At 37.0% G+C, this 25,494-nt stretch overlaps 1 protein-coding gene across 2 annotated transcripts in view; it reads right to left on the minus strand.

The window, feature by feature from the left end:
* Nucleotides 1-25,494, minus strand: part of SYT1 (synaptotagmin 1) — a 520,416-nt gene that overhangs the window by 198,697 nt on the left and 296,225 nt on the right. For both annotated transcript variants that reach the window (XM_032393709.1, XM_032393708.1), the window contains exon 4: nt 1,843-2,025. In XM_032393709.1, the coding sequence (XP_032249600.1) occupies nt 1,843-2,008 (166 nt within the window). In that variant the 5' untranslated portion in view covers nt 2,009-2,025. The remainder of the gene's footprint in view (nt 1-1,842; nt 2,026-25,494) is intronic.

A 25,494-nucleotide genomic window follows, 5' to 3' on the forward strand; every position in this document is an offset into this window, starting at 1 on the left:
GTTACCCGTCATTAGCGTCATGTTATATTATGCCAAGTCAAGAGTGATAACCTTTATATAACATAGGCTCCTAAAGGAATTTGATTTGGGGGATATGCTTTATTTGTGTTTAGTGTTGCTCCTGGCACATACATCCCATTAGAAATTTCAGTTACACAGACAGTAAAAATGGTGATGGATTAAAATGAAATATGTCTCCTCTAGATTATGGATCTTCCTGCTGAGAATGGTAATTACTGGCAACTATGCTGAGAGTCTCTCAGATGAACTTGAATTTGTTAAAAGTAGGCAGGTCAACAAATTGTTAGTCACTAAGGGACAAGAAATTGATTCCGTGTATTTTTTTTTTTTTTCCCTGCTTGGTTTCTCAATGTCCTTATAGAATAGTTTTCTTATAAATTGATAAATCTCTCATCTGGATTACTACAACGTCCTGCTTTATCTTCTGCCCTTGCCTTTCTAGAGCCCATTTTCAACACAGTTGCTAGAGTGATCTTTAAAAAAACCTGAGTCAGATCATGGGACACCTCTGCTCAAAACTCTCCAAAGCCATTTTATTTCACTCATAGTAAAATCCAAGTTCCTTAGAGTAATGCCCAAGGCCTCACATGCTAGGGCATGTGCTACAGTGTGAAGTTACCTTCTGCCACCCTCTACCTCATTCATTCTACATAAGGCTCGTGGGGCTCCTTGCTGTTCCAAGCAGATTTTTGCCTAAGGGGCTTTGTCTGAAATTCCCAGGTTTTAAAACTTCCTCCTCCACCTACTCCAGGCTTCCTTACAAAAGAAACCAGCCCTGGTCATCCTAAAAAAATAACGTTTTACCCGCTATGCCCTTCCATATTCCATTTACTCTTCTTTAGTTTCTCTTTTTTTAAAAAAAAATTTGTATTTAAATTCAATTAATTAACATATAATGTATTACTAGTTTCAGAGGTAGAGGTCTGTGATTCATCAGACTTATATAACACCCAGTGTTCATTATATCACGTGCCCTCCTTAATGTCCATCATGCAGTGACCCCATCCCCTGCCCCCTGCCCCTCCAGCAACCCTCAGTTTGTTTCCTATGATTAAGAATCTCTTATGGTTTGTCTCCCTCTCTGATTTCGTCTTTAGTTTCTCTTATATCATTTCTTACCACGTGACTTACTGTATATATTTGCATCTTTATTGATTTATTTCTTCTTTTCTCACTAGAATATAAACCTTGTGAGGCCCAAAACGTATTATTCTTGCATCTGAAAAACTCTCTAGTTCATCAGAAGTGTTCAAATCTGCATAAACAGACCAACCTATGGTTTCAGATTGAAAGGCCACTGATAGAACCGAGTGCTGCGCTCATACACATACACTTCGGTACAGGTGGTGGTTGTCCTGATGAGGACAAAGAAAAATTTAAAAACTGTGCAGAAGATTTTGAAATAATAAATGAAGGGAAATCAAACTTGCAATATCTGGAAAGTACATTTTAGCTATTGCTTAGGAATAATCTTTACAATGGAATAATTTCATGAATACAAATTTAAAATATATACGGCACAGCCCATAAACATGAATATTCTAGAGAAAAGCAGACATTGAAAAAAAATACCTACCTGCATTAAACACAAGATACAATTTGTTTTTTATAAACTGGGCTTTGATGTATAAAGCATATTTAAAGATTTAAATTCCATTTCTAATTTTCCATTTTATTATTGAAATGCTACCATGCCAAGAATAAAAAAATCAAATGTACGTTTATAGTATGTTAAGAGAACTGCTTTTTTCCCCCGTGGGTAAGGTCATTTTCAAGCATTTGTTTTTACCCTACCAACCAACCATATGTAGTAGTACTCACATGGAATTTTATGCAGCTCATTCATAAACTTCTCCTTCAGCTTAGAAAAGGCATCTTCCTTTCCTTCCCCGGGACCGGCCGGCTCTGTGGCGTTATGTGGGAGAACCGTTGCAACGGTAGTGACTGGCGGGGCGGCCAGCGCCTCATGATGACTCTCGCTCACCATTTTAAGTTCAGGTGAATCTGAGAGGGGAGGGAAGCAAAATAAATAAATGAAGAAGAGAACAATTCAAAATGGCTTAACTGATCCCACATCAGAGGTACACCAGAGATGAAACACATCAGAAGGTGCACCTGCTCACTGGGTAAATAGTCTATCATTAGCATATTACTTTATGTCGGTTCATAAAGTATTTATGGAACCACCATGGAGAGTCTTTCCCAGAAGGTAAGATCAGGCGTACTTACTGAAAACATTCTCCTAACAATAATAGGTGAGCTGTCAAATCTATTAGTTGTTTATACTGCCAGTTATTTACTGTGCAGATTTAACTTCTAATCCATATATTACAGAACTGTGGATGAAACATTTGCTGACAACATACATGCTCTATGCTCTCAACATTTGTATTTTATAAGAGGAAAGAAAGATAAAATATTTATATTGAAAATGTTGATGAATGATAGCATGCATTCAAAATATTAGTGGCTTTTGAGATGGTTGTAAGCGATGCCGTTACAGCAGTGATGCTGTAAGGTGTCATGAGTGTCAAAGAGAAGTTAGTTCTTGAATCTCATTTACTGATGGTCCATTTTTCTCCCAGTCATTTTTTTGTTTTTTTGACATTTACTGTGGACAATACTGTGATCAATAATTCACTTGTCTTGCTGGGTAAATGTTTGAAGCCACTGTAGATGTGGCATGATTGACTATATGTATCAAGGAACTGATGATGAAACATGTCTGTCAAATTATTTCAGTTTATTCAATTTGATTGTATTATTGAATCATTCTATTAAATTAACTTATTCAATGATTTTAAGTGTTTGTTTACCTCCAAAGCGTTAAAAAAACAATCTATAAGGTAACCAATGAAAAAATCTTAGCCTTGAATTCAGAAGACCTCCGTTCTAGTCCTCTTCATAGCTAAATGAATTCTGACAAGGCATTGGACCTCTTCATTTACCTGCCTTCAGAAATATGAAGAATGAAATCTGCCCGGCCTAGATTTTTCTTCGTACGTGTGAAGTGCTCTGTAAATGTAAAGAAGGCATTCTAAAGAGATAGGCTTGAAGTCCTATTCTCCAATCTAAACATATTCTGGACTTTCATAATTAATTTTACTGTGTGACTTAAGATTTCAGGCAGTGCTAGGCAGAAAGGGGACAGGATTTGGGGCAGAAATAGATAAATACGAACATGTCTGGGCAAAAGTAACTTCACAGTCTCAGCAGGAAAGTTGATGGACCTATAAAGCCCTTTTGATTTGCAAAGAAAGGGAGGTAACCAGCGAACAGACACGGGATTTTTATAAAATTAAAGTCTTTTGTGAATTAATTATGCATACCTAAAATATTTAGTGGAAGTATAATTGAAAGCAGAATAATCTCAGATGTATGGAATTATTATTAGAATCTGAATGAAAATCCAGAGATTTTTGGATCCCCTGAAAGGAGATGATGCCTGAAGCTAATACATACACACAGATAATCAATTTTCATTTTATAATATGTTCTCTTTTTAAAGCTTTTAATTTTCCACTAGTAGCTACTAATAAAACCTGAAAGGGGAGAATCAGACAGATGTGGACTCAGATCTTCTCTGTTCTTTAGTTTCTTCATTCATAAAGTGAGAATAATCATACCAAAGACGTAAGGTTTTTGAGTATGCAATGAGATAATCTATGCAATGAATTTAGCACTCTAGCAATTGATCAAGTCAGTCGATCCTTCAGTCCTCCTGCCTCCCCTCCTTAGGAATACTTGGCAACCCAGAATTTTCCAGATTGTGGAAAACTGTATTTTTCCAACTCAAGGTCACTTTCTAAAAGGTTTTCTTGATTTTTTTATTCTGTTTAGCTTAGGATCTGTCTTCCTGCAAAAAACTGGAGTCCTGTTTGCATAACTTAGGTGAAACTTCGATACCGATAATACCGTAACTTTTACATTTCGTGTGCGTCAGCGGGACTAAAATTATATACAGAGATACATACACAAACACATACATATGTATGGAATATTAGTATGTATGTATTCAAAAACTGAATTGGGTCCTCTGCTGTGAGAATCACCAGATACGATATGCATTATTACTTATCTCCACAGGTTGGTTGAGGATATTTGAGGGATCGTGGTTCACTGTAGGATTTAAAAGAAATTATTGCATTAAATACAAATACCTGTATACAACAGTGCCATCATTAAATTAAAAGTATGTTGTCTATGTTTTAACTCAATTTTTGTCATATTCTGGAAGTGAGACACTGTTGCTAGTTACCTGCACTGATCAGCTGCAGCCTCAGAATGGCCACACAGTTGTTTCTAGCCTTTATGCACAGGGATGGTTCGGTCCTTTGCCCCTCAGGTTGTTAAATATTTTCACGTTACCCCAGCTTATAATGGAATATAAAACATTTCTACATACAAGTTGAATGATCTGAAAGGCTATTTAAAAAAGACTTCTCTTCAGTAGCGTCAACATCTAGAAGATGGACTTGAATATATTTTTTTAAAGAGGCAACAAATGTTTCTATAATTTCCAAAAACAATCCTCTTCCGATATAAGGTGTGCTTTACAAGTGTTTTATCAAAACAGGTAAAAGCTATACACTTTTAGCTGTTACTAGTCAATGATATTATCTGTATCATTTCTGATATTTTTAAATCAAGGAAAGATTATAAATACAGAGACAGTGCTCCTTTTACTTAATGTATACCACTGTGAAATTAAAGTCTTTCATAAACAACAAAAATATAATGGGCAATTAAGGATCTAATATACCGACAAAGAAAGACTAATTGTTTGCTTAATATTTTCTTCTTTGTCTTTCATATTTTGAGAGATGATGCTGTTTGTAAATAGCAAAACTAAGAACAGTGACATGGCCCTTGAACTCATGTTTGTGGAAATAAGATGCTGATTTCTAATTTTCCATCACTTCGTAGATGGAAAAACTAATTATTCGGTTCTGCCTAATGTGATAACCTTATATTCTTTTATGTAGCACTGTTTGCTTATTCAGAAAAAGTTTATATTCTACTCAAGTCTCAATAAAATAACAGCCAAAAGTTATTGATACCCGCTAAGTGGTATAGATATATGAAAACCTACAGTTCCCACGTCACTCCCGTGAGAGGTGTAATCATCACCCATTTAACGGTGAGGAGCCTAAGGTATACGGAGGTTATGCAGTTGGTCCAAAGTACTACAGTAGGAATTAGTAGAGTTGGGATTTGAACCTAGATGTCTCAGCCACTATAGTGTTAGGGACTGTGAGACAAGTGTCCAATAAAATTGTGGTTTTTGAAGAAGTTTTTGACTGTAACCCATAGTAAGAAGTACATTTTACATCATGCGCCAGCATACAGGCTCTCGCCTCCTAGATGTTCTATATGGAAAAAAAGCTCGGCAGAAAAACACTTGTCTTCACTATGTGTGAAATATTCCTATATATTTAATTCTGTCCTTTTTCACTAAAAAATTCTAGTTGTACCCCCAGATTGGATACCTTGGTTTCACAATCCTCCAATGGTTTGAGACCCACAGTTTGGAAAACCACTATAGAAAGGGACAAGGGAAGATACAATAAAACTAATGGAGCTAATGAAAACTAAAGATGCCACTTATTAAGCCACTGTGTGCCAAAATACTGTCCTTGTCTAATCGCAACCTTGAAAGGCACCTCGGTCCCAGTTTACAGGATAAACTGGGTTGCGGAGAGGTTAAGTGATTTGTCCAACAAAGATTTAGCCTAATTCAAGGTTCTTTCTACTAGTCTCCTCTCATAATAACACTTATGTATTATTAAACAATTAAATCAGTATTGGAAAGATAGTTATGCTTTTATTTTGAATTTGTTTACGAGTAAATGGAAAACGCAAGTCCTCTTGCCAATGGGAAACAGATTGCTTAATTTTAGAGGTGTAGTCATTTAATTGGTAAAGTGAATTTGGCATCCTGAGGTATGTCAAGAGAAATAATATTGAATAGAAAAGTAAATTCCCTTCTAAGAGAAAGTTCAGTATGAACGACATGAGCAAACAATTCTCAAAGAAAGAAATACACATCCCTCCTGACAGATAAAAGGTGTTTAATTTCACAAATAGCCCAAAACCTGGAAGTTAAAATAACAATGAGCTAATATATATTCATTTGTAAATGTGGCTAAATGTAGATATGAAGGGGAGGGTTCAGAAAAGTGAGCAATTGGGAAAGACCATAGAGTAGAAAAATGGTGGCCAAAGTAACAGAACATATAAAAGGCTATAGAAATGCTCATTCTTTTTTCTAGGAATTCACAATAAAGAATCTGAGGTGTACAAACAATTTAAGGATGTTTATTGTAACTCTTTTGTCATATTAGAAGAGCAGAAACTAACAGAGACTTTTTAAATTGTGGTAAACCATAAAATAAAGTTACTAAAATTATCTTAGTAGATATTTACAAACTTAGAAATACATTAGAGTGTTAGATGAAAAAAACAAAGTATGAAGCATTAAATAAAGTATGTCCAATTTTTCTAAATAAAAAACTCTTGTATAAAAGAGGTTGGAAAGATACATTTAAAATGTTAACCTTGTGGGAGAATATTCACTTTTTTGTGTATGTTTACATATTTTAAATTACACAAAGAAAAAACCTTTAACACTGTTTGCTCTTAAGAAAAACTGGATCTTGCAGAAAGAGTTTAATTTCCTAGTGCCAGATTTTCAAAAACATACTTTAAAATGTGATGTAAAAAGCCAAATTGCAGGAAGTAATGATTTAGTTATGTATTTAGCAAACACAATGTACAAACTGGCCCCGGGTTAAAATACAGTGTAGAAAAAATACTAAGGTATCATAGAGGTTAATACTTTTGTGGTATAAAATGAGGAAAATCAGGATTTTGGTTGCCATGACAACTTCCTTTTGTCCTTTATATTCTTCTGGTAGGATTTTAATTATGTCTATCTCTAGGTCTATAAATTGATAGAGATTTCTCAGATTATATAGTGAGATCGTCTACCATACTGCTTAAACATAATAGTTTCTGGAGAAAGCAGTGTTTCCATTTCTATTTAAGTATTGTATTTTATAATAATAGCACGCAAAATTAAAAAGTAAACAGGAGAGGGACGCCTGGGTGGCTTGGTCAGTTAAGCGTCCGACTCTTGATTTCAGCTCAGATCATGATCTCAGGGTTGTGGGATTGAGCCCCGCATTGGGCACCATGCTGGGCATAGGGCCTGCTTGAGATTCTCTTTCTCCCTCCTCCCCCCTCACGTGGCCCCACCTCTCTTAAAAAAAAAAAGTAAATAGGATAGAAAGGTCAAATAGACACTGAAAATATTACTTAAAAAAAGTATTCTGGGGCGCCTGGGTGGCTCAGTCGTTAAGCGTCTGCCTTCAGCTCAGGTCATGATCCCAGGGTCCTGGGATCGAGCCCCGCATCGGGCTCCCTGCTCCGTGGGGAGCCTGCTTCTCCCTCTCCCACTCCCCCTGCTTGTGCTCCCTCTCTTGCCGTGTCTCTCTCTGTCAAATAAATAAATAAAATCTTTAAAAAAAAAAAAAAGTATTCTAATGCAGAAATGCTCCAAACTGAAAGTAACTATTGAAGTAATTACCATAAAGAGTCCAGCAGATATCATGGAATATGTTAGAATGTATTTTTGAGATGGAGGGCAGAAAGTTAGTGATTTTATTCCATTAGAATTTGCCTTGACCTTCTGTAGGTGTAGGTGGAAACCATAAGAGGATGCCATGTGCATCCCTCCTTCTTTTCAAAAAGGGGGCCCATGGTTTCAGAGAGTGCTGCCTAAGGACAGCTCAGAGCTGAGTCGTCTCTTCTAAATAACGGCCCTTGGCTGGAGGGAACTGCCATGCCCAAGGTTAAACCCACTTCCCCAGGGACAGTTCACATCCAGTGACTGGTGGATGCTGGTGTAAAGGCCTGGCCCCCTTCCTCAGTGTGATCTCTGAAGAGCCCTGTAGGATCAGGTAAAGCCTCTGGTGACTGCACCTCATTTCAGCAACTCCCTTTGTCCAAACCTGCTTTCTCCACTCCCTCACCCGGAAAGCACTCACTCAGGAAGCTACCTCTGACTCAGAGCAGCTTCCCAGGGAATCCAACCTATGGCACCCACTCTGGAAGATGTTTGGAAAAAAACAAAACCAAAAAAACCGGAGCCACTGTCAAAGTTTCATTTAAATTCTTCCAAACCCAAGGATCCTTAGGCGCTAAGTGAAGTCTAGCAGCATTATCAAAATCGTGCACAAGTTTGCAGATGTTTGAATGTCAGGCTTAGGTATATCTTGTTTGCTTTGAATAGATACCGTCTCTTGAAGGAAGGACGAGGAAAGCCGGAGAGTCTCTGGTCCCTCTCATGGCAGTGACAGCCGACTCTGGCGATAGTCCCAGGAAGAGGGTGAGAGATGAAAGGTGGTTTTCAGACCTTGGAGCAACTGGAAGCACAGCAGCCCACCTACCTTCAGAAACCATAAACAGTACAGGCTTCTGGGTCTTTTTCTTCTTTTTTTTTCCAAAATAGATCTAGTTAGCTCCAGATTTTACCCATTTGGTCACAAAAACCTCCTAAGAGGTACAGAAAGAATTGTGCTGAAGAGTGTGGTTCTCAGGCAGTATCTGTCATCAATACTTTTCTACCTTGACTATAAGTGGGTCTGCAGCTGTACTTTGAGAATAGAATCTGCATCCCTATCCAACCCTAAAATACCACACTACAAACACTGTGAAAAGGTGTATAGGTGTTTATACCGAATATGTCTCTGGGAAGAGCATGAGCAGGAAGGAAATATTGAACATTCACCACCTGCATTTTCTAGGAATCTACTTATTTACTTGCCACTTTATTGAGGTTGAGGCATGACTGACTTGCAGAGAGCTGTACTTACTTAATGTGTACAGCTTAGTGGATTTGGAGGTAAGTATACACCCAAAAAAGCATCACCACAGTCTCTAGTTCCTGGCTAAAGTGCTATAGGTCTATATAAAGTGCTATAGATCTTCTCTCTCCCTTCTTGTAAACTGTTTCTCTCAGTCACCTACAGCCATATTGATTCTCCTTCTTTCTCTCTCTCCTCTCTGATCAAAATCCTCCTGCTCTCCTCATCTTTGCTTTTCTTACTTTTTTTCCCTTCAAAGTTTTCATTTATCATGTACTAGGCATTTGATGTATGTTGAGTGTCTCCTGAGCCCTATGCTTTATGTGGAGGCAGGGAAAAGAAGAATAAGACACCAATTCTCACCCTCAAGACAGCCCATGAGTTTTTCCTGCTCTCTTTCCTGCCATTAAGGAAACTCAATATGCCCCGTGATCATATCTCTTGATACCAATAGTGGTAAATTGCAACTCACAGTTATCTTCTTGATGTAGTGAAACAATTGGAAACATGGCTCTGATTGCCAGGAGGCAGATGGAAAAGCATGATTAAGAAGTAACAAGTAGGACCAGGAATTAGGGAATTTGGATCCAAAGGAAATAAGAGAGAGGTGTAGATGTGAGGTGCTCCCAAACAGAATAGCTCAAAAGGCAAACATTTGTATTAAACACCAGAGATCAAACTTTTTAAATGGCTAGCTACTCTTACTAGAGGTTGGAAAACTTTGACTTATTAACTTCCGCTTTTCGTATTTTTCATGTAAATTATTTCTTTTAAAATATAATTTAGTTTTTTTAAATTTTCCAGTGTTCATCTCCTTCCATTCTTGTCTCCCCAAGACAAGCAGAGGCAGTTCCTCAAGATCCATCTTCCTTAAAGGCAGAGGGATCCTGAGTCTAATAAGAATTCAGTTATGTGGAATCTTACTATCACTGCTGGCCAGGCCCGTGCATTCTCAATCTGCTTGTTCCTGCCATTGATGTTCCAGTCAACAAATCACTGAAAGGCCATTTGAGGAAGGAATCTGAATCCTGGTTGTGGTCTGAAAGCTTTCTATTGTAAGCTTAACAATTAAACCAGCAGAATGAGAGCAGAATGGAAGATTTTGGAAGCATTAGTGGAGCAATATTTATTTATTTTTTTTAGATTTTTTAAAAATTTATTTGACAGAGAGAGACACAGCGAGAGAGGGAACACAAGCAGAGGGAGTGGGAGAGGGAGAAGCAGGCTTCCCACTGAGCCAGGAGCCCAATGCGGGGCTCGATCCCAGGACCCTGGGATCATGACCTGAGCAGAAGGCAGACGCTTAATGACTGAGCCACCCAGCCGCCCCTATGTGGAGCAATATTTAAAGAAATGCTTTATCCAACACTCGTGATAGCACAAAGGTAAATGGTGTGTAAAAAGAGATGGGCATCATTAACTCTGGATTGAGAACAGGTTTAGAAATTTTAAGAACTTATTAAGCAATTTATTTTGCTTTTAATTTCCTAATTTGTATGTATAAAAGTGACACAAAATAAAATCCATCTAAGTCTGAATGATTTTTCAGTAAGTACAAAATAAAAATTCAAGTGATAAGAAACCATTTTTGACATAGTTTGTAGCATTTTTTATGTATAAAATAATGGTGCATTTTGTAATAAATGGTTTCTTAGAGTACATAAAATATAGGTTTCCTACAGAACAAAGAGAAAGCATTAGCATTGTTTACAAATAATGTATTATAAACCAATAAACTTGATAAAATTTTTTAACAAACTGAGTTTCTCATTCCCAGAAGATTAGTCACCACAATTATATTTAGCAATTGAAAGCAATATAAATTTCAGAAGAACTAGCTAAAATAAAAATAAATCCATGAGCCAAATGGAAACTATATTTAGTGCTACAATATTTCCCCCTTCAGACCTATAATATAGAGAATAAAAGAATGGAAACAAGTAAATCATACCCAATTCAAAGCCCAAGTACTGAATTACTATAAAATGATACAGAAAATCAAGGAGTCTTAAACAAAATCGAAAACTTCCCACCTACAATAGGGAAGTAAATCTTGAGAACTGGGATATGAGAGCAGTTTTAAAAAGCATTTAATGAATTCACAAATTTAATATTGTTTTTCTAATTGATTAACTGTGTACCCATTTCTCTATTAATAAAATATTGTTAGAGTTTTAAAAGCTGCCATTTATTTTAAAAGCACCACTTAATGGAGAACTTTGATGGCTTGAAGGGGCCTCCTAAGATTTTATTAAGAATGACAGAGTTGGGGCGCCTGGGTAGCTCAGTTGGTTGAGCATCTGCCTTTGGCTCAGGTCATGATCCCAGGGTCCTGGGATTGAGTCCTGCATCAGTCTCCCTGCTCAGCGGGGACCCTGCTTCTCCCTCTCCCTCTGCCTGCAGTTCCCCTTGCTTGTGCTCTTTCTGTCAAATGAATAAATAAATCTTAAAAAAAAAAAGAAAGAATGGCAGAGTCATAATCAAGAAAAGCTAACAAAATAGCCTTTCAAGCGCATTGTAAAGATTTCAAATGGATTTCACAGTGTTTTAAAAATTGTATGGTAAGGGTCAAAATCTCTTTTAAAATTTTTTTGCTAGAAAAGGTAGACATGAAAACCTAGAGATGAAATTGATCTTGCATGGATCATTTTAACAGTTTTCAGTGACAATGCTCATTGTGTACACTATTAATTGAAGTTATCTCTCTTTAACTTTTGCATAGTAAGATGAAACTAGATGCTTTTGGCAGTGATTGAAGAGATGCAGCTTAGCTGGATCAAGCCGATTGGCTCTCAAAATGTTTTCTATAGAAGCTACAGACAGATAATTTGGAATTCCCATTCTCCATCGCTTTGCTGAAACTCAGCTCTGAACTCTTGCTGTTTCAGAGCTGCAGGCACTTGAGAGAAAATCTAAACTTGCAACTCAAAGCCCTCTTCTATCAAACTGTGCTCAAACTGCCATTGTTTTGTCACACAGTGAAGCAAAGCTTTAAAATCGATCCAGACACAGTTCAGATTGTGGCAAAAATGATGAAAAATTCTGCAGTCTACAGTTAGAAATAGTGTATTAATAAATAAAAATAGTAACACTTTATAAGGCCATACTATTAGCCAGACATGTTTATAAGAGCTTTAAACATATAAGCTCATTTAATGCTCATAAAATAAACCCTGTGAGTCAGGCAATATTATTATCTCTCCGTTATAGATGAGAAAACATGCCAAAGGTTGCACAGCTAGTAAGCGTTGGAGCAAGGATTTAGAGCGAAACAGGCTAGCTCCATGGAATTCTGCCTCCCTAATAAGTGAATAGATAGATGTTGAATGAGTGAATAAATTGGGTGCCTGCAATGTGTCTGACATGATACTAGGTGCTTTGGATAAATTTCAAGTAGTTCATTCACCCACCATCTGTATGCTTGAGGATGCATACAGATGGTTAGAATCCAATGTGTTATATGTTGTAGTAGAAATAATTATAGGAGGCTACTGAGAGGAGATACCAGATAGCAAACCATTGAGATTTAACATATCTGAGTGTAGTGGGGTCTGAAGACCAAGTTTATATGCTAGATATACATCTGTATATGTGTGTGTGTGTGTGTGTGTGTATGGGATATGGAGTATAGAAAGTGGTGATTTGGCTTATTCTTCTTCCTAAATTCTATCTTCTGTTGTGTGCCAACTAATCAATTTGGGAACATGAAACATGAATGAACAATACCCACCATTTATAAAATATAAAATCATATGTCAACTGTTTATCTAATAGCTATTCACTCTTTCTGATTTAAGATAAGCTCTATTTTTTTCAGGCAACTATTTTCTTATCCTCCACTCATGGATAAACTTCATTCGTCTCTCTCTCTCTATTATATATCATTCATGGTAATCTCATTGTTTTTGTCTATGGTTGGCTTCGGCAAGGAAGGGAGTGTGATCCAGGTCGGGCTTGTTGTGATAGGAGAGGAAATCTGTTTGGGTGACACTGAGGAAATTTTTCTAACTCTTAAAAACAGATACACAGAAAGCAGTATCTCTTTTGCTGGTGGCGGTTGGGTTTGTGTGTAGGACTTGGAAGAGCTTGCGGTCACGTTGTGATCATGAGAGAATCTAGCAAAGAAGGCTGATGCTTTACAGATGAATGTTGACGGTAACCATGACCCTCATGATGCTGTTGAGCAGCTGTATTTTTTTTTTTTTAAAGATTTTATTTATTTATTTGACAGAGAGAGTGAGAGAGTACAAGCAGGGAGGAGTAGTAGAGGGAGAGAGAGAAGCAGGCCTCCCGCTGAGCAGGGAGCCCGATGCGGGGCTCGATCCCAGGACTCTGAGATCATGACCTGAGCCGAAGGCAGACGCTTAACCATCTGAGCCACCCAGGCGCCCCTTGAGCAGCTGTATTAACTACAGCTATAAGCACCGTACCTTGGAACTTCTTGCAATGGGAGATAATACATTTTCCTTATGGTTTAATCCATTTCGTGTTGTGTTTGCTGTTGCTTGCAGCCAAAAGTTAGTATATACAAATACTTTATAATCTGATTTCCCACAATAGCACAAATAAAATGTACTTTTTCTATAGGCTGATTTTTTTTTACCGTGCTATGCCAAATTGGCTTCTTGTTAATACCCTTTACCTGTGTATTACCTGGGCCTTTGACACCTGGTTTTTGGTTATCAATAAGTCTAAGAGGCACTCATTACATTTTCTCTTATTCAGAACAAGGCGCTATCTTCCCCACATCCTATGAATGAAGATGAAGATCATTGCCCTACATCCTATGGTGCTAGATAGATAAAACTGAATTAAATTGATTTGAAATATAAGAAAATTGGTTTTTGTGAGCGGTTTCATCTAATTTAGAAGATTTGAAAGGTTTAGGTAAGATATTAATTTTGTATATTCAAATTAAATGTTCTACTTTCTCTAATGTGCCCATCATTAATCAAAGTTTAAGTGAGGAGACAGTGAACAACTACACCTTGATCCAGTTGGGAGCACCTAAGAAGTAAATCAAGGGAGTCCAAGGTTTGGAAAGAATATTTGAAAGGCAGATAACCTATTATGTTCATTATGTAGCATAGTCTCCAAGTGTTTCTTGGTGGGTTCTTTTTCTTTTGCTGCTGCTTCCTCCTCCTTTGCTTTTGGCTCTTATTAAGCAATGGCTTATTTTCTGTCTCATCATCAAGTCAAGGTTTGCTAGAGATGCATCTATGAACCATTTCATGTCTTTTCTTTCCTCTTGACAAACCCAGATCATACCACTTTAAGAAAGTGAGCTTAAGATCAGATTTCCTATCAAATACTATCAAGTCACCATCTCACATTTAAGCATCATTGTGCAAAATATGACTTTGATAAAAATCATTATCTGTGGATTTTTGTAAACTTTCATTTTGGCCAATAGTTGGATTTAATGCCATTTCCATCCGAGTGGCTCAGTAATAAGACTGATGAATATACCACAGTTTGCATCTCAGATCTTCAGAGAAAGAGTTCAGTGTAATAGTTTGCATTGAGAAGCAAGATCTGTAAATACTTTCTCATTTACATCATAAGCAAGCATGCTGGCTTCCTGACAGCAATATATGGAGCTAAATTGCCTTTTCATTTTATATTCAGTAATTATAGACACTATAATTTCTTCAAAATAAAGCCATTATATAGACAATCCTCTCATGTTTTTAGGCCCTTTTCCCAAATTATTGATCAAAATTTAATATTATGACATACTAAAAGAAAACTAAAAAGTGATCTAAAGTACTTGTCCTGAATGTGCCCAAGTTCCTCACAGGAAGGTGGTAGATAACTTTTAATCTGAAAATGCCATATTATCATGACTTTTTAGTATTAAGTAGAAATCCTCTATCTTACTGTAGAACAAAAGATAAGGGCAGATTTGCAACATTCCCTATTGTGCAGGTCAAGATCACTGGTGATCAGAATCTCAAGTTTGTTTCATCAGTCTCATTATAAACTACGATGATTTTGTTGGGAGGAAATAACATTTGTATTTAGCCAAGTGTTTTTGCTCTTCCATGCTGTTAATATACCACTGCTTTTCCTTAAAATGGTTAATGGCAACATGTAGAATCTCAAATAATATCCACCTGGCTAAGCAGACATTTCAGAGTGAGGACACACTGTTACTGTTATAAATTCATAACTGGATATTATATTACGGATAAACTAACACTTTTACTAAGATAAAAGTGTACTGATGGCATGAATAAAATATGAGCATTGATTTTAATCATCCTAGAGTCACCCTGTATTACAGAAGGTGAAATATAGAATAAAAATAGGAGATATGACTTAATAAAATTCTGCTTGTTTACTGGATATTTCGTTCATAGAAATCACTCAGGGGCTTTTGCAATCAAAGACGAAATCAATTGGAAAAAAAAAAAAAATCCCTGAAAAAAAAAATGTGTGAAAGCTTTGTGCCTTAACAATAGCAACAACAACAACAACAAAACCCAGTAAGAATGCTAGCAAAGCACCACTAAAATAAATGGAGCAAAATTATGAAATCAAACTGAAATATGAGATTTTTAGAATGGCAGCTTAATATCAGAGAATTTTCCAGGCTAGAAGTAGAAAGAACAGGCAAAATGTAGCTTTACTAGAAAGTTTAAAGCTTCAGTCAGAGAAAAACAAATACCATATGATTTCGCTCATACATGGAATTTAAGAAAAAAACAGATGAACATAGGGGAAGGGAAGGGAAAATAAGATAAAAACAGAGAGGGAGGCAAACCACAAGAGAGTCTTAACTACAGGGAACAAACTGAGTGTTGCTGGAGGGGAGGTGGGGGGGATGGGGTCACTGGGTGACGGGCATTAAGGAGGGCACCGGATGTAATGAGCACTGGGTGTTATATAAAACTGATGAAATCACTGACCTCTACTCCTGAAACTAATAATACACTATATGTTAACTAACTTGAGTTTAAATAATAAAGTTTAAAGTTGCAAAGATGAAAATAATAACAGCATACCTAATGGAATGCAATTCCAAGTTCTGCATGTTAGAACACATTCAGTGCAATTTGAAGGAGAATCAGTAATTGGGGAGTTGATAGAGCATTTCAATGGTGAAATATGGAGGCCCGCTTCAAATCCAGAGTGAATATAAAACCTACACAATATTGGGCAGGCATTGTTCCTGAATCTTTTCTATCACAAAATGCTGACAAGTGAAGAGCGAGCAGGCAGCTGGTAGGGAGAAAACGGATATAGCGCATTCAGTGTTGAAAAAGGGGGGCATGCAAAATCCTGCTGTTATTCATGCTAACAAGTAAGGAAGCAAGCCAGCATTTTGCAGAGGGTATTAGAGAGAAGAAATTCTCTGTAGAAATCAGCTGATGAAGATGGCACTTTATAGAAGTCCATCATCAAAAACTGAACAGTCCTGAGGGAGAACACGGGATCCCAGATGAGGGAGGAAGGTAGAGGGTAGAAGAGGAGGGGTAGAAGGACTGAGGCAAGTGAGCAACAGCGGGAGTCTCTGCTGCTCTTGAGACTTCTCTCTTGGCCAGGCTGGTTAGAGACTAGAAACACTTCCTCAGTGAGAGATGCCTGGGACTTGATATCAGAATGTCAGCCGATTTCAGAATGTCCATGTACAAGGTTTGCAGGTCCCCAGATTCATGCAGCCTTCCCCCCTTCCCCTTTCTTACAAGGGCCGGTCTCCATGATGTCTGTACTTTGTGCTGCATATGTAATTTAGACCCGAGTCTTCTGCTATTAACAACCAGCTTGGGAAAAAAAAAAATGACTTAAATCTTTAAGTATTGTCTTTATGAATAGACCTAAAAAAGCGGAAAGCTATAACAAGTTCTCCCCACGTGGCCATTCTGTCATCTTTCACACTTATATCTTCTTTCTCGAAGCTTTTATCTACCTCTCTACTCCCTTGACACTTCTCACCATAGACATCTGTGCTATTGCATAAGACAGAAAACTCCTATAAAATTAATGGTCAACTTGATTTAGGCATGAAATTCTAATACTGTCCAAAGAGGGATCATGCTGTTTCAAAATAATTTTTAGTGTAATTCTACAAATAAAGAAACCATTTATATCAATAAAATACTTGTTTTCTGTGTATTGCATAAAATCAATTTATATTCAAATATTTGGCTACTGCCAGATCAATGTCTTTTAGAGAGCTTAGAAACAAAAGTACCGTAGTGATTAACTGTGAAACGTTTTGCTCTTTGAAGAACTAAAACAGAAAATAAAATATTAACGGGATAGCAAAGTAATGCTGACGAGAACACTTTGGTAGCTGTGGGTCACTTCTGAATTAACAATTTTCTACCGCCGTTCTTGAAATTGATGGATTTTTCCCCATGGTCTTGATTTACTTATTCATTAACTAAAGGGACTAGTAAAATTAATTAGAGCATGAAAGTTGATATAAGTACTAAACACTACAGACAAGGAGCTGAGAATATCAGTTTGCTTTTCTTCATGGTTAAGTCCTAGAATTAAATTGCAAAATGGAATTTTATAACAAATTTCTGCAAGATTTTTACTTAAAGGTTAGGAAAACTTGTGTGGGATGAGATGAATTCTTTCTTGTTTTGGTCTAGAAGTTTAGAATTTTCTGTTATTTTTACATTCTTTTGGGGGGGTGGTAGTGATATTTGTTTGCCTTCCTTATTTCTTGGCTGTTTTATTTGTATCTATCAGAGTTTTTTAGGCAGGAAATTATTTATTCGTCAAAGTACAGTGCTACCTTTTAAAAAATATAAATTTTCTCTAAGGGATTACATTTGAGTAATTCTAGAGCATTACTCTCAGAATGTGTTCGGATTTTAAATATGCATACACACATGTTAACTAACATCAGCATTTTATTTGTTCCTTTGCTGACGTCTGGGCAAACTAGCAGATGTGTGAAACTGATCAGGGATTTACATTCTGAGCTGAGGTAGCTTTGATCATTATTAAATCAGGATAGGCTAATCTCCAAGCTTAAAACTTGGTAAAATTATGGCTTTAAATTTCTTCTTATCGCTTGCTTTAAAAGAAATAGAACTTAGGGGTGCCTGGGTGGTTCCATCGGTTGAACGTCAGGCTCTTAATTTCGGCTCAGGTCCTGATCTCAGGGTCCTGGGATGGAGGCCCGCTAACAGGCTCTGCACAGTGGGGATGGTACTTGAGGATTCTCTCTCTCTCCCTCTCTGTTTGCCTCTCCCTCGGCACACACGTGTGTGTGAACGCTCTCTCTCTCAAAATAAATACATCTTAAAAAAATAGAATTTATATTAATGTTCTTGACCATCTTGCCTTTTTCACTGCTTAAATGAAATGTTCTTGACCATTTTCATTCCTTTCTTTCTGCTTTCTTATTCCCTGGAGCAGATGCAACCTTAGTCTCTTGACAGGTTTAAACTTCCCAAATATTCTGCATGAGCTAGGACTTGGAGTTCACTTAGAGCTAGGCTATTAGTCCACCATGATTTCCAACCTTACCCTGATTTTTACATTATGATATTGCAACAAAAACAATCTAGAATTTGACGTGGCCTGAGGATCCCATCAAATTCTATCTCTTCAAGTTGACTCACGTACTCTTGGTGGTAGGTTTATCAGTCTCCTAAATCTTAGAATATTCCTACATATTACATCTTTCTAAATACAAATTATCAACTAAACGACCCCAAAGAAGAGCCCAGGTTGCAACTGAGTGTTTGTTTCCAAAAATTTCCAACCCTAGACCCGCAGAAGGGGAGTTACAGAATTGCATCCTCTAATTAACAATTTTGAGCTTTTCAGGAACACTTCAGCCACATCATGTCAAAGCTAAAATCAGCAGCCTTCCAAAACCATGAACACAACTTGACTGGTTTTGACAGTCTATTTATTAATTGCTGCCAAACTATAATTATTACTGCATTAACGTCACATATCTGAGAAGAGCAGTGTCAACTAAGCATCTGCCTCAAAAACTTGAATGTAAATTTATTTCTTTAGGTTTTATCACTGATCTTTACTGTTCTTAATATTTTCAGGCAATTTCATCTACAACTTCAAATAAATTGTAGAAGCTGGAACTAATTGTTCCCCTAATTGATTGACTCTCTTACCTCCTGTTGTGTGTACAATGCATGTCATCCCGGCTGTACAGAGCAACGGGAGGGAAAATATTAATCACAGAACAATTAGTTCTGATCTAAATCTCCCTGCCCCCACCTCTGAAAGGGAAAAGAGCCTTCCCAAAAGTTAAAGGGACACCTTTCCTCTCTATAGTTATTGCTAAAGGAAAATAAATATAGGTTAGACTGATTGTCCCCCCTCCCACATATAATTTAAGTTCTAAATTAGGGTTCTTCAAGTTTGGCAGGAGCTCCCAGACATTATAATTAGGACTAGTACCCCTTGATCCCTTCAGTTCCATGTACCTCTGTTTCCATGGTCAACACAGGTTAGGGCAATGAGTTGTTTCTTGGTATACTTTAATCACCAGGCTGAGCAAGGCATGTATGTTCCCAACGGTGTTTCCTTTACCTAACATTTGGCACATAGAGTTGCTTAATAAGTACCTGTTGAATGAATGAATGAATAGAATTTTTAGTCTTCATATATAAACAATGCCTGCAGTTTTAAGGTATTCCTGCCGCTGGAGGCACTTCTCTATAAGAAATCCGTAGATAGAGCAATTAAACAGAGATAGCGGTTTCAACCTTGCCTTCTCTAACTTTACATAACCTTCTAAAAGGAAAAAGTACAAAACTTGATGTTTGTTTGTGTATTTTCTACCCTAGCTCCTCCCAAATTGAACTGCATAAGAAGGTTGATCGTGTGATGAAAATGTGAACTGGGCACATTTTGATCTGCTACACCCAAATCCTTGCTGTCAGTCTTTCCTTATCCAACTTTGGGCATCCTCTTCCCTCCCCATAGTCAATCCCAAAGCCTGATGATGGCCATGGGGTCACCTTATTGGGTGTCACATAGTTTCTATGTCTTTCTGAATTTCTGCATGCTGACTCCTCAACCCCAGCTTACTTGTACTGCCTTCTCTCTTCGGGGGTTCTCTCTCTTTATTTGAGTTGTATGATATACAGGGGATAACTTTGAATTAAACATCTGGGAGCCTGACTGTCTGACTTAACACAAGAAAATATGGCATTGCTTTTTAAAATAAATATTTAAATAACCATAGATGTAGTTTTCTTTTGGTGGAGTGAAAAGCTGAACATTTTGAAAGCAGATTATAGACAAGAATAGGCAACAATTAGACAGTTAAGGAAGGAAGGAGACCGCAAACACTTTTTCAAAGATTTTCGTATTTTCTACAAATGTAGGAAAGTTGCTGCTGAAGCTGCCTCAGGCATTCACATCTAATGTAACGAGAGGAAAAGGCAAAATCAAAGACCCAGCAGATAGAGAACAGGTTCCATTGTACGGTCTGGCATGCCCTTACAAATTAAAAGGGATAGCAATAAATATGCACAATGGGTTTAGTTAACAATAGGGATTTCCTCACTTATTTATGTTCTAATCAGGGCTCCAAGGTTAACAGAATTGGTGTTATTAAAGTTTAGCAAAGTAGCTTTATCGAAATGCCAATTTTATATCTATCCTCCTGGCATTAAATCCAAGCAGGCAGGATTCTATTGGCAAATTTGGCATTAAGGCCTTCCCTGCAGCTGGGAATTGATTTTGCCAGCTTTGCACATCAAAACAGAAATTTTGCAAGGAGGTGATTGTATATACTACCAAATAACTAAGAAAGGACTGATTAAAAAATGTAGTTTGGTTGAATGATGTGCACACACACACAGTTATCTTTTAAAAATCTTCATAACTAAGAATTTTAAAATGTAGTTACTGTGTGTGTGTGTGTGTGTGTGTGTGTGTGTGTACACACACAGAGTCATTTTCAAAGTGAGGTCCCTGGAACAGCAGCAGGAAATGCAATGAAGATTCTCAAGCTCCCCCTCAAGATCTACCGAGGGTAAAATTCTGCAATCTAGTGTAACAAGCCCTCCAGGTGATTCTGATGCATGTTTATCTTTGAGAACCACTGAAGTAGTTTTATAATTAAACATAAGCAACATCAACCATACCCACCCAGAAAAAAAAAATCAAATTTTTTCATACAACATGGCTTCTAACTCAGGGTTACTATTTCATCTAGATCTCATACTAAGAATAGTGATCTCTTTCAGTGTTGTGCTAGATTTACTGAGAAGGGAAAGATTAGCCTACTGAATTTTATGGTAGGCTTATTTTCAAGGGTTATTTAGACAATAGATAATTTATGTTTCAGATGCTCACCCCGCATAAAACACTGCTGTTCCAAATGAATTTAAACAAGTTTCAATGCTTAGCAGGGACTTGAAATTCAGGATTCAACAGAAGTTAGATTATTACCATAATAAGAATCTATGAATTTTATAGCCAATTACATTTTTATTTTTTATTTTTTTGACAGAGAGAGACACAGTGAGAGAGGGAACACAAGCAGGGGGAGTGAGAGAAGGAGAAGCAGGCTTCCCGCGGAGCAGGGAGCCCGATGCGGGACTCGATCCCAGGAGCCTGGGATCGTGACCTGAGCTGAAGGCAGACGCTTAACAACTGAGCCACCCAGTTGCCCCACCAATTACATTTTTAAATTCCGGTTTTTAAACTAATCTGAGGCTCTGTAATTCTAATAGGTTCCATGGTAATTATTTATCAGAGCATACTGGGATTTAAAAATACTTAAGAAGTAGTGAAAAATAAAAACAAAATGAATACAAAAAGCAAAAATGTTCTGAAATTTGAAGAAATGAATAAGAAAAATATTTAAAGTTAGCTTCATCCATTATCTCTGTATTACACAAAACAAGATATATTTTGGTCATGATGTCTTGATGGATCTTAATAGTAAATGAAAACATGAAAATAAGTAATTTAAAGTAAATTCTTTAAGGTATAATACTTTAAAGAGAATTTGAAGTAAATTCTTGGTATGAAACACCACTGAATTTCTACTCTCTTAAGAAATTCACCTTACTGATAGCCCAGTTTCCCTTAGTTCTGACACACTTTCTTCTCCAGAATCTGCCTCCACAAAATTTTTGACTACCCTTAATCTTTTTAATGCTTCGAGTTCCAAGTCAACCGTTTCCTTCTTCTCTGAGCCAGCCTAGTCAGGATTAATTTATTAATTTATTTTCCTAGTACTGTGTATCTCTTATGTCCACTGCCTAGGATGGTATTTATTCACTTACACATACTTTTCTTAGATTGTGTATTTCTTGAGAGTCTGGTAGTGGCATTGTTGCATCCTCTTAGGTGTAGAACAATCCTTGGTATAAAAAGGATGCTTAAAAAATTGTTTCTTGGACGTATTTTGTTACGGTATGGGTTTTTTCCTGAAGTTTGTTGGAAAGTTACATGGACTCTTTCAGGCTATTAAGAAATTGTTAGAGATCCTTAGGGCAGTCCACTACAATGTTGTGTGGAGCAGAATGTAGGGTCACCTGAGTAGAACTGATCTGAGTTTAGGTATGATTTGCCAGTTTGAACAGCCACAGTTTTGAAAGGTTTCACCTGATTCTAGAGAAACATTTGTGAAAAGCATAGACAATGATACAGATTATTGGAAAGGAAGGAAGGAAAAAAAATGCTAACTTTGTATCAGAGATCAATGTGTCTTAATATTTGAATAGATGATAAATGCATTCACATTAATCAGTTCTTACACCCTGGGGTGACGTTTGGGGCAGTCACTTTGTTCTTCCAGGAATGGTGAAGAAACCGTCAATAGGCTGGTCCCTTGAGCAAGCCAAAATGATTTCACAAAATACTTCACCTACAAGCAAGATCACTCAGCCTGGCCTGTGGGGAAAAAGGTCATATTTGCCACCATCAAAACAGGTGTTATTTTCTTCCTCTGCATCCTTTTCTTTACATCTAGGTGTTCACATTAGTAAACTTCTGGACCATGGACAAATGAAGTATTTATTTGACCCTCATAGGCATTTCTTGAATGAGCACGGGGGTGTTGAATGTTTTATACATGGGATCTGTAGACAGATTCTCCTCTGATGCTAGTTACATCAGCTCAGGCATCAAATAAACTAGACTGCCTTGATGGTGTTAGCTGGTGGGTGCAGCAAGGAAGCATTAAAGCAGGGACTTTCCTACTTCTCCACTCTTATTTTTAACTCATTGGGAATAAGACCTTGGTTCTTCTCATCTTTAAGACCTTGGTTCTTCTCATCTTTTAGAGTCTCTTTCTTATGAACATGCACACTCTTCTTCCTTCTCACTCAGAGTCTTTACTAAATACTTTAGATATTTTCTGGACTTCTATCCCTTCCTTTCTTGCTTGCACGCCCACCTTCATTTCTTATTTTGTCAGAGTATCAACCACCCTTCCCTTCTCTCGTTTATTTAACACAAGAATAATGCTAGTGATACACATCTAAAGAGAAGAACAAGTCATAGGATTTGGAGTGAAAATGCCTGTTTACCCTCAGATCTGACCCTAATGTTACCTTTTAAAGGAGTTTTTTTTTTTTTTTTAACTTCTTCAGGTAGAATGAAACCTTTTCTTCTACAGAACAATCAATTCTATTGTTATCTATAGAGCTATTGTTACATATATGTGTAAATATATACACATATATATGTACTTTGTACTTATGGTAGTACATACTCTACTTTGCTTATGGCAGTCATCCTTTTATGTCTGAGGTTGTGGTCATTCAAGTATATGTCCCATCTTCCCTATTAGATCAGCAAGTACCTCCTAATTGAGGAGATCTTATATATGTGTGAAGTTCCTGGGTCATAGTAATGCCCAGTTCAAGTTTGTTGACGCAAAAAATAAATCACTTACTGCTCATTTTTGGAGTCTGGAAAATGTTCTAAAATTCTCCTTAAAATCTCAACAGATATTTCTACCTAACCATCCTGGTACAATGAAGCCTACACATCCCCATGTATATGTGTATCGGGAGGTAGAAGAAGGGAAAAAGTGTTAATTGCATAGCAACTACAGTATCAGATATCCTATTGTAATTACAAATATTCAATTAGTAGGAATCATCATTGCAAGGAATTATCTCTTCTTTATTCCACAGGCTCCTCATGTACTAGAATTTACCACTTTGGAAGACTATTTCATGTGTGAGCCATTGAACAGCAAAATAGTTAGATTTTTTGCACATATTCTTGATAAGTAAAATTTACCAAGGGGAAAAAATGTCTTAAGAATGTGTACTTAGAGATCAGTAATATCTATGTTCCTATCTATCATCAAGTCATTCCTTATTTTTATCATTGGCTTTGGTAAGGCAGTAGTGATTTATGTGGAGACACCCTGTGATTAATTTGAATTTAGCAATAATAACAGCTGCAAGTGTAAACAATAATAGGATACTTGAGAAATGGAGCAAAGAATTTGCATATATTCAGTGCAAATTAGGTGCCAATAATATATGTGTTATACAAGCAACCAAGCTCCTGATCGTCGCTGCTCCAAGACTCACATTCTAATTCTCACTGGTAAGTGAAAGGTAGAACTTTCTGTACATAATTAGCACAAGGAACATGAGCCTTTTTGCTTTTGTAAGTACCTGCTCTCATTATTAGGGGCATAGATGCATCTCTGTAGATAGAAACATGTAATAGACTACTGCATCAGAAGAATGTTTGTGGGACGCAAAGTCCTGGAAAAAAGGAGCAACGGGAGTAAATGATCAATTGCTATAAAAATTAGCCTTGCAAACAAAACTAATGAAAAGCTAGGCTTTTAGAATCAATCCATGATGTTCCTGAATGATGGCTGTTAGTGAATGAATATAAATCGCTTTCCAAATGAAGGGCATATCATTTAAAATAGCTGAAAGTCATTTCTCTGAAAGAGGAGAATTAATCTGGAGAATGAAACACAGAATTTTCCCAGTGTGGTGGAATGTTGCACCCTGAGAACCTGGGGATTGAAATGTATCAGTTTCAACTGTCATGACTTACACCATCTGTAGAAAACAGTGGGGTGGTAACTCTGGCTTCTTCCACTTGAAATGAAGAGATGTGTGTGTTTTGATGTAGTCTCCTCTATTGGGGTCTTATAGGCCTTTCAACATTAATTTTATCTTCTTTTAGGTGAATTTAAACAAGTCCCTGATCTTCCCGAGAAACCTTATCCTTCATATGTGATGTTCAAAGAAGAGGAGGGAGGGTGGGTAACACATTGTAGTTTGAAAACACTCTTTAATTTGATGGGTGCACATGCTCAAAAAATACATAAATACCATGCTCCAAAGTTCACTGGCAGGTTTGGTAAAGAATTGATATAAAGCACAGAGGGATCATAAAAATGATTCAGGAGACGGAAAGGTAGATTTTTATTAGAATCTTGTGTTGCATTTATTTGGGTATTAATCATCTAGACTGAAGGCAGAAAACTTTAGAATGGAAAGCAATGTGGCACAGCGATTAAAAGAGTGGCCTCTGGGGAAGAACTGCTTACCACCCCTCTAGCACTTTTTCACTTGTGTCCGTGTGCTTATCTAAGCTTCAGTTTTCTCATGGGTAAACCAAGGATAATTATATCTTCTACATTATGTTATTGAGGGGCTTAAAT

The sequence above is a fragment of the Phoca vitulina genome, unplaced genomic scaffold (genome assembly GCF_004348235.1).
Source record: "Phoca vitulina isolate PV1807 unplaced genomic scaffold, GSC_HSeal_1.0 scaffold76, whole genome shotgun sequence".
Classification (NCBI taxonomy): Eukaryota; Metazoa; Chordata; class Mammalia; order Carnivora; family Phocidae; genus Phoca; species Phoca vitulina.